The following is an 11,571-nucleotide window of genomic DNA, read 5'->3' as shown; positions in this document are numbered from 1 at the left end:
TAAATACTAAATAGTATGTATTGGTAAATAACCATATATAAAAACAATTTTTCTAAGAGATAAAATGTATTAATACAGTTAATCAATCATCAATACTGAAAACAAGAAAAAATGATGATGACTGTGTAAATACTTGTGAATTATAGATATTAATAAATCTATATTAAATTACTATTAAATGTGCATTGTATTTCTTTGTAAAAGTAAAAAAATTATTAAATAATTTTAGGAATTGGGACTAAAATTCACTTCTTATTTCACTACTTATAGTAATTTGTACTTGTATATTTGTGCATAGAATATAGAATTATATACTATTATACTTATTATTACAATGTTTAATTTAATAGGTAAAGGAATTTTGATATATTTAATTTGAAATAATATAGGTACCTTCACTACTTCCACCATATCACTCAAACTCTCCATATAAAAAGTATAATTAAATTAATTATGTCTTAAATTCAAAATAATCTAATGATGTTTATATTTCTTGTAGGATAATAAATCAATAAGTTTCTATATAACATCACAAAATAGTTTTTTTTCATTATTTTATTGGTATGTATGAAATCAAGCATTGAGTTAATTATTAAGAATTTTTATAATTGAATGGTAATTATCGAAGTAATTTATTTGAATTTTTATATTTTTTCAAAGATTTTAAGAAAACCGTTTCGATAAGTTTAGGTTTTAATAATGTTAATCCCATTATACATCTTTGATGAAAATTGAATGTTTTAACTTGGTGTATTCTATTTTAGGGATTTTTGAGATGAAATAATAACATTTTTTTTGTTATATTATAATTGTATTATTACATGTATTGTTTAATAATAGTAATAAACAAAAAATATTATGATATCGGTAAAATTTTAAAGCTAACTGTTTAATAAATTTGAATTTGCTAATTATTTTCGATTGAAAATCTGTGATTGTCTTAAAATTGTTCTTTATTAATCTGGGTGGTTGTACGGTTTCTGCAGTAAACGGTTGTTTAAAGTGCTTCATTGTCTAGCATTAAGATCATAAAAAGACACTTCAGAGAATTGATCATTTTAAGAATATTTGAATGGGCATGAAAATGTTTACAGTTATATTAGTTATTTTTAGTAGTAGCCGAGTAATGAAAGCAGAAAACTAAATTCCGGTAGATAATATAAGTAGGTACATATATATGTTTTTAATATATAATCAGTAAATGTATCTAATTTTATTTTTAAATTATATTGTTTAATAAATATAATAAATCGTCTGTGAAACAATTGATCATGACGTCATGATAAAGAAACGGTAATCAAAAAAAAAATATTTCAAGTTTTTCTTTGTATTGTCATCTATTTTATACTCAAAACTTAGACAAATTGCTTGTATTTTCCTATAGGTTAAGTTTTTGGCTTTGATCCTAATGAAATCGACATCCTTTCAGAATTATAATAAGCTAAGTTAATGAAAATAGCTAAATGTAATACATTTAATGTATTGCCTTTTTAAAATCTACAAACACTCTTTTTAGAGAAAATATGATATTGATTAATGACTATATTACAACCAGACAAAATGTGCAAAAACGCTTTTTTAGAGGTCTTTGATTCCTTATCACTTTATCAGTAAGTGGAAAAATAATATTGGTATAAAATTACCATTTTGTAAGCCATGAGCTGTGAAGATTTGAGTAAAAAAGTTTGATTAATTTTTGAAAGTTCCATCAACAAAACTATTTCAAAATGGCTTAAAAAATTAAGTTACTTTTGGTAAAAATAATAAAATATTTGTATCCTTATTATTTACCAATAACAAATTTTCATTACGGTTCTTTAATAAAAAATTACTTAAATTGTTTAATGAAGTTTGTAATTCCTCCAAATTTGTAAGAAATTTCGGCAAAATAGAGTACAGACGATTGTGCTTAGTACATATTTTTCTTGATTATTTATAAATCAATTATAAATTGTAATAATATATATGTATGAATAGTTATTAGTTATCCTACTATTCTACGCATGATACTTGTTTTGAACCAAATTTTTAATTTTTGATTTTGGCGAGCAAAAACCATGCACAAAAAAAACATAATTTATGTATTATTGATGGGGTACTAATTTCGATATCAAAAGTACTTAAAAAATAATATTGAACGGTGATGTCGTAAGTAAACATAAAAATCCCATATTTAATTAAACTCTGAAAATGATACAATCAAAAATGTATTGGACATAGTTATAATGAAGAAAATATAATATTAAACCGTCAAATCGTTAACATTAGCTATAAAATAAAACAAAAAGCTCTCAACGTCTCAACAATATTTGTGAGAAACCAAATAAAATAATTAATCGTAATACTTACTCATAATGTAGATACGTTATCTCCGTTAACACTACACTGCGACAATATTTGACAATTATTGTATTTGTCTACATACATAGGCGGACATCGAGGGGGGGGCTTAGTGGGGTTTAGCCCCCCAAATATTTCAAAATACCCACAAAAATCGAAGGTAATATGTTATATTTATGTATATAAAGGTGGATCACTTTACATTATTGGATTATTATAGCCCCTCTAAAAATTCAACCAAATGTCTGCTTATGTCTGTATATATAACATATAACACACGAACAAAATATGATCAAAATACTTAAAAAACGAAACCGCTTATATTCTAAAACGATAATATTAAAATAATTGATAATAATCAATAATCTCACCTTTAAATATTTCATATATCACAAGTAATGGGGATGCAATTCAGATATTATGCTCAAGTAAAACCAGAGACGCACTTTGTACACAGCGAAAAGAAAAATGAAGGCAAGTGGCCAGTGGGTACCGCTCTAGTATTCATTAACATTAAGTATCATAAGTAGGTCACTGTCTCACAGATATAGTGACATGGATGTCGGGTGTGTAAAATTTGAAATCATTTATATATCACTGTCTACCAAAAACGATTCTGAGCGGAAGCAATCTATCAACCTATATCAAAATCATATTCGCGATTTTTGACGAATTCCGTCGACTTTAAAATCAATGGTTAACCGCATACCTGAAAATCGGTAGAATTTAAATTCGCAACCGATAACGGGTAAAATACGTTTGAGCGCATTTATCCATAAAAGAACACTTTATATGGCGTAAATCCATACAACGTTTGGGCGTAATATTTCCCTTTATAATAGCACGTATATTTTTGCATAGATGATATACATATTAGTACATTATACCTATTACCTACTAAATCTGAGTCTATTGTCTTTATCCAGAAGACAACACAAGGGGGTTGACTCAATAATAATCTTCCAAAAATATTTAAAGACTTTTTTTAATATCCTAGTTTAATTTTGTATATTAGTAGTTTATTATTCATTAATATTATTGTATATGATCTTAGTATTTTCCAATAATTAAGACATGGCCTATAGATCAAACATGAAACGATTGCGGATTGAGTACTTAATATTAAATTAGATTAGATTACACAAGACTTTCAATTACTAGTTAGAATATTCAATATTGTCCCAGAGGTGTTTTCATAAATTTGCCTAAACGTGTTAACAATTTTCCCGTAATTTTTTTAAACCTCACTTAAACGGGTTATGCTCCCCATAACTATAGGCTATAGGTAATAATTAATAAGTAAAATAGATTCCTTTATTTGAACTAGCCATCAGTCTAAAATCTTTAAGACTAAATCTCTTTTATGCGACAAACTTTTAACTTTTTTCCGTTATACAACTATACAACTAATTTTCTTACTAAAAAGAATTCATAACTTTATTTTTGCTGTTCCTAGGTATGAATATAAGAAGACTACTTATTGTATTATAGTTTAATTCAACAAATTATGCAGCATAATTATTGTTCACAATTTGCTACATCAACTATTGTATATTATCCTGTTATGTGTTTAATAATCTTGCTATTTTTGTTAGAAAAAGCAATAAAAATACACACATTTTATACGAAAAAACCAGTTTGGTGACTTGAAGTTTTGCGACAAATTTTTTGTGAACCATCGTTTCTTCATCCTTGTGACCTTGTAGCCTCTAAGTAGGTGCCTAAATTATCAAAATCTATAAATTTATCTCTTCTTTATAAATTGTTCTTAAGAAACAGTTCCAGGTCCACATGAAGTGAGTCCGAGATCTCCAAGTCAATGACCGATGTGCGCCAATTCCGGAATGGGTATTACCTAACGGCTAACAAACTATAAACCGTAGTAATGCAGTACCTATAGCCTAATTATTATTCGTGACTGATGACCATGGTATACTTAGGTAATAGGTATACCTAATAAATTCTATTAGTAATAATAATCTAATATTAGGTATATTTATTAAGCCTACCTAATTAAATGTGTAATCTATAAACTATAAATTATAAAAGATCTTAAAATTTGACAGATATCGTGGACTTACGTAATATATTTACCATACAGTATAAATACATAAATAATATTATATTTTATTCATTTATACCCGTGTCTATGTATATTACTATATTAGTAATAATACACACAAGTCTGTGATAACAACGGATGTATTTTTGGTCAGTCGTTAACATAGGGTGGGCGGATTCTACCGTTGGCATTCTGTGGTTCCGCGGGGGTTGGTCGCACTGAGAGCCATTTGTAATGAATTCCTCCCGAAACCGTCCCGTCCCGTAGGTCAGGATGATGAAGTGTAACACATTGGGTAGAAAAAAAAACCAAAAAATAAGAATAAAAAAGCGACTTGCAATTGTAGCATGATAAATATGCTATTGGAAATAGGAAAATATTATTCATTTTTTGAAAGAAAACAATAATAATAATAATAAAAAACAGTATTTATTTACATAACGTTCAGTCGCACGGCTGTCGTATAATCATAGGTAAGACTTGAGTACCGTCGAATGTGACTGTGTGTGTGTGTGTGTATGTATGTATATTTGTATTTTAGTGTAAGTGTATTGTAAGTACGTGCGTGCGCGTGTGTGTGTGCGTTTCGGTTATTGTTTGGAGTAGGTATTATAATATAGTCAGTGCACCGTCCGTTTGTTTCCACCATCGACATTACTACAATTCTTGAGGTTATCACCACCGGCCGACCGACGTATCATCATCGGCGTACGATTGCGCTTCGACTTGCACACAATACGCCACCAGGATACTCGGATCTCGCCGTATCCGCCAACAAGACCCTAGAGTAGGTAAGTCCCGTTTTATTATTCTGTTCTACCCGTGATATTCTGTAGCATAACTATCATTGTCAGCACCCTCTCCTAATTATTCCGAGTTCGATGAAAATTTGTTCTCCCCTAGCACCCACCTTTACTATATCTAACTCGTTCTAGAGACATATTATGCTGTCATTTGCACATACCCTTGGAGACGACTAAATGTTATACTGTAGTGTACACTCGACGTCTTGAACAGATGTTCTATTCTTTCAAAGTGTCCTGTGTGATGATATACTTCCTCTGAAAGTCTGCCATTGACTTATCTAGCATGTTCATTGTTTTAAAAAAAAATTTGCTTTGAGATTTATGTGCATATGATAGTTATCTGTTAACTATATTGTGTCTTTAATTGATGTTGATCAATAACTTTTTTTTATCTAGAACCAGTAGAACCTATGTAGGTGTTATTTTAATGTCTACATTTCTATCTTGATTACCTATTTATAGGTAGTATATACACATGTACAATGTACAAACTGGTGCTTCCTACCTGCCTTATAGGTTTTTTAAATTAAATAAGTTTGTAAAGTCATTAATTTTATTTTACATGTTTACTATGTAATTTATAGATACTTATAAAATTAAAAAAATCTTATATTACTATTATTATAACAATTATGTATATCAAAGAAAATTCTTGTAAAAATATATTAAGTAGGTACCTAACTGTTAAAATCTAATTATGATTTTTATTGTGTAGTTTAATTTATATACATATTAAAAAAAACTAATTGCCAGAATTTGTTCATAAACCCGTAATAAATAATAGTTTTTATAATTGTATTCAACTATATAGAAATAGTTACAGAATAATAATTGTCATTACAATATTTATAAGACTGTTGTATGTTGATCACAGTGTCAAATTTATATCACTTGGTAGGTTCTTGATAATAACTTATTTAAATCAGCAATCATTAATTAATCTTATTTTGATTGTCTAAAATGTTAAAATATTTACATCTGTACCTACCTTGTTATCTGAAACCTATTTCCGCTAGTAATTATTTATTTTTCAAGAAGTTGAGTTCTTATCTACTCATATATTATAATGTTTACTATTTGTATTTCTAAATTTATGGTTTATAAATGTATACCAGTTTTTATAAATGTTCTTAATAGATATTAGAAATGTCCTTGCACCTTTATAATACTCAATAGGTATATTGATTTTTAATTAATATTATGTACCTAACACTTTAATGCTTAAGCATATACTTTCAATATGTATATTAATATAATTTTATATTTCATTATTCTTGTAATTTGCTGGTAATAAGTTTACCACTATTATTTTATTTTATTAATTTCTTAATGTAATTTTAAAAATTCACAACTTAAACTACAAGACATTTTACATTACTTCAACCCAGCCGTGGTCTCATTTGTAGATTAATTACAAAATTAAAACATTTACATAAAAATTATGGCCAGTTATCTCCATCTATTCTGGTTTTGTGATATTTTTTAATTTATTACCCAGTTGCAGCTGATATTCATCTTTCTTTTTCTATTAGCTGTATACCAATTTTATTATTTTACATACATCATTAATTTTATATTTAACACTATATTATTTTTAAATCATTATATCTACAATCTCTACTTATATATTCAGCATAAAATAATTCTTTTAGGTACCTAATTTGGACTCAAACTTTATTGCATTTGCAATTTTTATAGCACTTATTCTTATTGCTTTATAAATTATTAAGCTGTGAAAAAAGGATATGCATTTTTCCATTTAAACCGTTTTTACTATTCTTTTAAAATGGTAAGATATGAGAATAATGCTAAGTTTAATTAATTCTTGTCTCTTGTACATAAATATATCTGTTGAGTAATTCAAATTATCCATTAATTGATAAATGTTTCAAGTTACCTAATGTAAATAATTAATAAACATTATGTTCATTATGTATAGAAACTAATCATGTAACATATACATAGATACTTATTAACATTTTTAAAGTTATTTCATGGTCTTGTTAAATATTATAAATATGTATTTTATTTATTTTCAGTTGTTAAATAAATTGGATATATTTGTTTCATAACCATCTCTATAAACCAAGTGTCTACTTGAAGTCTTCAGACTTTGAAATTCTTCCATAATGGAATGGAAGAACAATGTTCCAGAAGGGTATATATATTTATAATATTAATGTCACATAAATCTTAAGTATAATATAATATTTTTTATTTTTATTTTTGTGCAGAAAAATTAATAAAACTTCCGGTTCAGGTTCTCAAAATAGAAGACCTTCTGGTGGTGGCAATAAAAAAGCAAACGACACTGTTGAATATTTTGGGTAAGTACTTATACCATATTATATTATAATATCAATGATTACATAACACTTGCTTTAGTTATTTTTGTTTTAAATACATTATTTTATACATACATTATTAAATTTAAAATTTATATATTATTTAATATAACATTTTTCAATGTAAATATAAATTAATTTTATATATGAGATATATCTACATATAAGATGATATTTCTTTATTGCTTTTATCCATTAATTGTTTTAAAAAGTATAATAAGAGTAAGCAATGCTAAATTTTTTTTTATTATCCCTATTTCACTCATTTATATTGGTAAAAATCCACTTCTATTAATAGTATACACATTGTATTTAATAATACACATGTTGTTTTTTAATGACAACTTATATTTAAAATTATATAATCTAAAACAGTGGCATGATTAGAGGTAGATCTCTCAGAGCCTTATTTTAATAATAATTTTCAATATTTATAACTTAATAGTAATTCAACTATAATATTATAAATAATTGTGTTCTTAATAAAGTTGAAGGTTTATTTTTTTTTTTTTTGTAAGTGATTAAGTAAACAGTTTTTTACTTAAAAAAATTATCCCCCTTACGCCACTAATCTGAAACTAAATACTTTTCTGAAAATCTGTGTGTATAATCTATAATATTGAACAGATGAATGAATAATTATTATTATTATTATTATTATTATGCAATTAAATTTTAGAAATAGTAATTTTTATAATTTGATACTATCCAATCATAATTCATTTTTATGTCAATTACCCAAATATAATAAACAAAATCTAAATATTTTTATAAATTTATATTTTAAAATAAAATGTATGTTGTTTTCTTTTAGGTAACATAGAAATTGTACTCATTTAAATTGAAAATTTTACTATCTATACCTTTTATTTATGATTAAGTTCTAAACACAAAAGCTATTTTAAACCATAATTATGTATTATCATGCATAAATTATTTAATTATAGGTTTAGTAAAATTGCAAAATATTTGTATAATTGTCGTTGGCTATGTGACAATTTTACAAAAATGTGTTCAAGGTTTTAATGAATTCAGATTCTAATATTTCCTTTCTATAAAATGTTAATAACTAACAAAAAAATCATATTAATGTTATATTATTATATTATATACGTATTTAAAGTATTAATAAATTATTTTTAAAATTTAATATGATCGTCTGGTTATATAGTAAAATAGATTTGTATTTATTTATTTAACATTAAGAAAATGTGTAATTTAAACTTAAAATTTATAAATATATTATTGTTTAGCACTACACAAAAACCCAAATCTAAGCGTAAGCCTAAAAAGGAAAGCAAAATGATCAATATCGAAGAATTTGTATGCACATATGGCACTGGTAATAATATTGTTAGTTCAGAGCCAATTAAAGCTGCTGCAACATTCCGTAAGTTTATGATATATTTAGTAAAAATTAAATATTGTGTGTATTAAATCATAAACATTATTATTTTATAGCTGTTACTACAAATGCTTGGGCACGCAAAAAAGGGTCAGAACTGTTTGCTAAAGCCAAAGATGATAATGAAGAAGAAAAAATGTTAAAAATGGCAATAGCTGAAAGTATTAAAAGTGCCGAAGAACATTCTCGAACCAAAGATTCCTCTTGGTAAATTTAATTGAAAATGTCTTAAAATTATTACTTTTTTATTAATAAAAAAACTATATTAATAATTTCAGGAAAAACGACCAAGAAAATGCTATTGGTACTGATGACCAGATGTTCCAAAAAAAACATAATTCCCAAAACAAAAAGAATTCTAGAGGATCTAAGGAATCTAGATCCATAAATTGTTGGAATAACAGTTCATTTGCTAAAGAATCAGACGACTATGGTTTTTCATCTGAACACAATAAAACTAATAAAAGTCCTAAAGTCGGGATACTCTGGGAAGATGATTCCAAGAACAATAGGTCCAAAGAGCGCAAAGACATTAAAAGCAAGTCAAAACATATTCAAAAAGACAAACCTAAAGAAAATAAACCATCACCTACTGACAGTCCACTTAAGCCAGAAAAAAAACTTAGGCAAAGGGGTGACTGGAAGGAAACATTCATTAAAGACAACTATCAACCCGAAAGAAATGTGAGGTCAAATGATATTGATGATCAAAGACCTCAACCTCAAGCCCATGATTGGAGTGTTCTCACATCTGGTTGGAACAAACCAGAAGAAAAAAAAGATGAAAAAAAGCCGTCCAACATGTGGAATGGTGATGTAAGTGTCAATGTATCCAAAAATAAATGGGATTCTTCCAACTGGTCTTCAGAGCCTGTCAAAACGGAATCTGTGGATATTTGGAGCAGTGATCGTCCCAAAAGTAATGCAGTTGTTTGGAATGACCCAGTCGAAACTAAAGATGATGGCATTGATGAAAAACTCATTCAGTCCGAACGGAAAGAAATTAAGCCTAACGTGTTTGGCTTTACTGATTCTTGGGGACCAATGAGTACTCAAATTAAAGAACCTCCCAAACCTATTGAAAGCCCTAAGTTTGTTGAGAAAAAACCACTGCCAGCTCCTGATTTCAATAGGTACCTTTTGGAAGCTCTTAGTCAGAGCTCGCCATATACTGTGCCACCACACACAGAACCCCAAATATCTCAGACAAATACTGATAGTCTGTATTCCAACTTGGAATCTGTCCTTCCAAAAACCTCTAGTTCGGTGTTAGAAACGAACAATTCGCCAGAGTTCCTTTCCAACTTACACTTTTTGGCCAACATGACCCAAATATGTGATAGGCTGGGTCTCAACAATAAACAATTACTTTCAGACTTGCCAGTTGGTGCAACTAGTAGTGGCGTTGAACCCGATTTACTTCAACAACCACCTACGTTGAATCAGATACAGCAAAATCTGAACTGGAGCCAAAAGACTACCCAAAAAGTGTACCAACCGTTCCAGCCTGTGCTGCAACAGCAATCAGATTTTATGTTGCCTAACCAGTTACTGCAATCTCAACAACATCAGCAACAGCAGCAGCAACAACAGCAGCAGCAGCAACAGCAACAACAACAACAACAACAACAGCAGCAGACATCGTTTATGCCTGCTAATTCAAGCAACTTCAATCTAACTGGTAACAGTGCGTTTCCAGCATTAAACTTAGATCTTAACCCTCAATTCAATAATCTCATATATCCTAACCCATTAGTGCCGCCACCTAATGGTTTGTTCCCCTATCAACATCAGACTAACATCGAAAGGTTAGCCAATCTATCGCTTGGGCAGGATAAAATGAATTTTCCCATGTATAATTTGGTCCAGGACAAACAGACACGACTAAATGACTCGTCGTTTAATTCTGTCCGAGAACCAATGAAACAATCCAAACCAGTGCAGCCGAATGTGTTCATGCCCAACACACTGCCCAACTCTTACAATTTCAACATCGATCCATCCCCTCCATTGTTTCCTGCCAACCTGTTTTATGCACAGATGCCTCAAGATGTGAACTATGTGCAACCTAACCAGCAGCAGTTCCACAACTTTAAAGAGCAAAACATGCAACACATGTTTGGCAACCAGAAACTGGAGCATCAGGTTCTCAGAGACAAGATGTTGAATGTGGGCAATCCATATTTAAAAGATTAATGAATATGTAGTCTTATCACAAAACGTAATATTAATACGTCATCTAGTCAATGGAAATACTTAGGTTTTGATACCTCGGTAGCATTGAACCCCAAGTATTGTGTAAGGTACAGTGTTTTATTTTTGCTTCAATTTTTTCCCACCAATTTCTCCTAGTGTGTGATTTTTTTTTTGGCAATAAATACTTTCAACCCATATTGTTTCGATATTCGTATCGAATATTAATTGGGTATAAAAAGAATAGTGCAAATGTTTTTTTCTTTTTATTGTAAATTTATATTTATCATTGAGTAACCCGTGTACATTATAACGAATTATTCGGTAAGGACTTAGAACCATTGTACGAATATTTTATTCTCATTATTATTAATACATTTTAAACGACACATAGTTATTGAGCCGTATTTTAATGTTTAT

The 11,571-nt window shown here is 28.3% G+C and overlaps 1 protein-coding gene across 2 annotated transcripts; it reads left to right on the top strand.

The window, feature by feature from the left end:
- Window positions 1–4,704: 4,704 nt before the first annotated feature.
- On the top strand, window positions 4,705–11,548 carry LOC132919333 (myb-like protein P). 2 transcript variants are annotated; one of them, XM_060980869.1, is made up of 6 exons: window positions 4,705–5,189; window positions 7,248–7,366; window positions 7,443–7,535; window positions 8,807–8,943; window positions 9,015–9,165; window positions 9,237–11,548. In XM_060980869.1, the coding sequence occupies exons 2-6, from the start codon at window positions 7,338–7,340 to the stop codon at window positions 11,152–11,154; spliced, it is 2,328 nt and encodes a 775-aa protein (XP_060836852.1). In that variant the 5' UTR covers window positions 4,705–5,189; window positions 7,248–7,337; the 3' UTR covers window positions 11,155–11,548. The 2 variants fall into 2 exon arrangements, with proteins under 2 accessions (XP_060836852.1, XP_060836851.1); XM_060980868.1 differs by having other exon boundaries at window positions 4,705–5,193.
- Window positions 11,549–11,571: the final 23 nt, after the last annotated feature.

Source organism: Rhopalosiphum padi, chromosome 2 (genome assembly GCF_020882245.1).
Source record: "Rhopalosiphum padi isolate XX-2018 chromosome 2, ASM2088224v1, whole genome shotgun sequence".
In the NCBI taxonomy this organism is placed as follows: Eukaryota; Metazoa; Arthropoda; class Insecta; order Hemiptera; family Aphididae; genus Rhopalosiphum; species Rhopalosiphum padi.
Note: the sequence above shows the minus strand (reverse complement) of the source record. Positions and strands in the feature narration are given on the sequence as shown.

What these genes read in the sequence shown, in the direction of transcription:
- LOC132919333 (XM_060980869.1), top strand. Translation starts at nt 7,338, where the DNA reads ATGGAATGGAAGAACAATGTTCCAGAAGG. An exon ending in AAGAACAATGTTCCAGAAGG is followed by an intron (nt 7,367 to 7,442) that starts GTATATATATTT and finishes ATTTTTGTGCAG; the next exon opens with AAAAATTAATAAAACTTCCG. An exon ending in TAAAGCTGCTGCAACATTCC is followed by an intron (nt 8,944 to 9,014) that starts GTAAGTTTATGA and finishes ATTATTTTATAG; the next exon opens with CTGTTACTACAAATGCTTGG.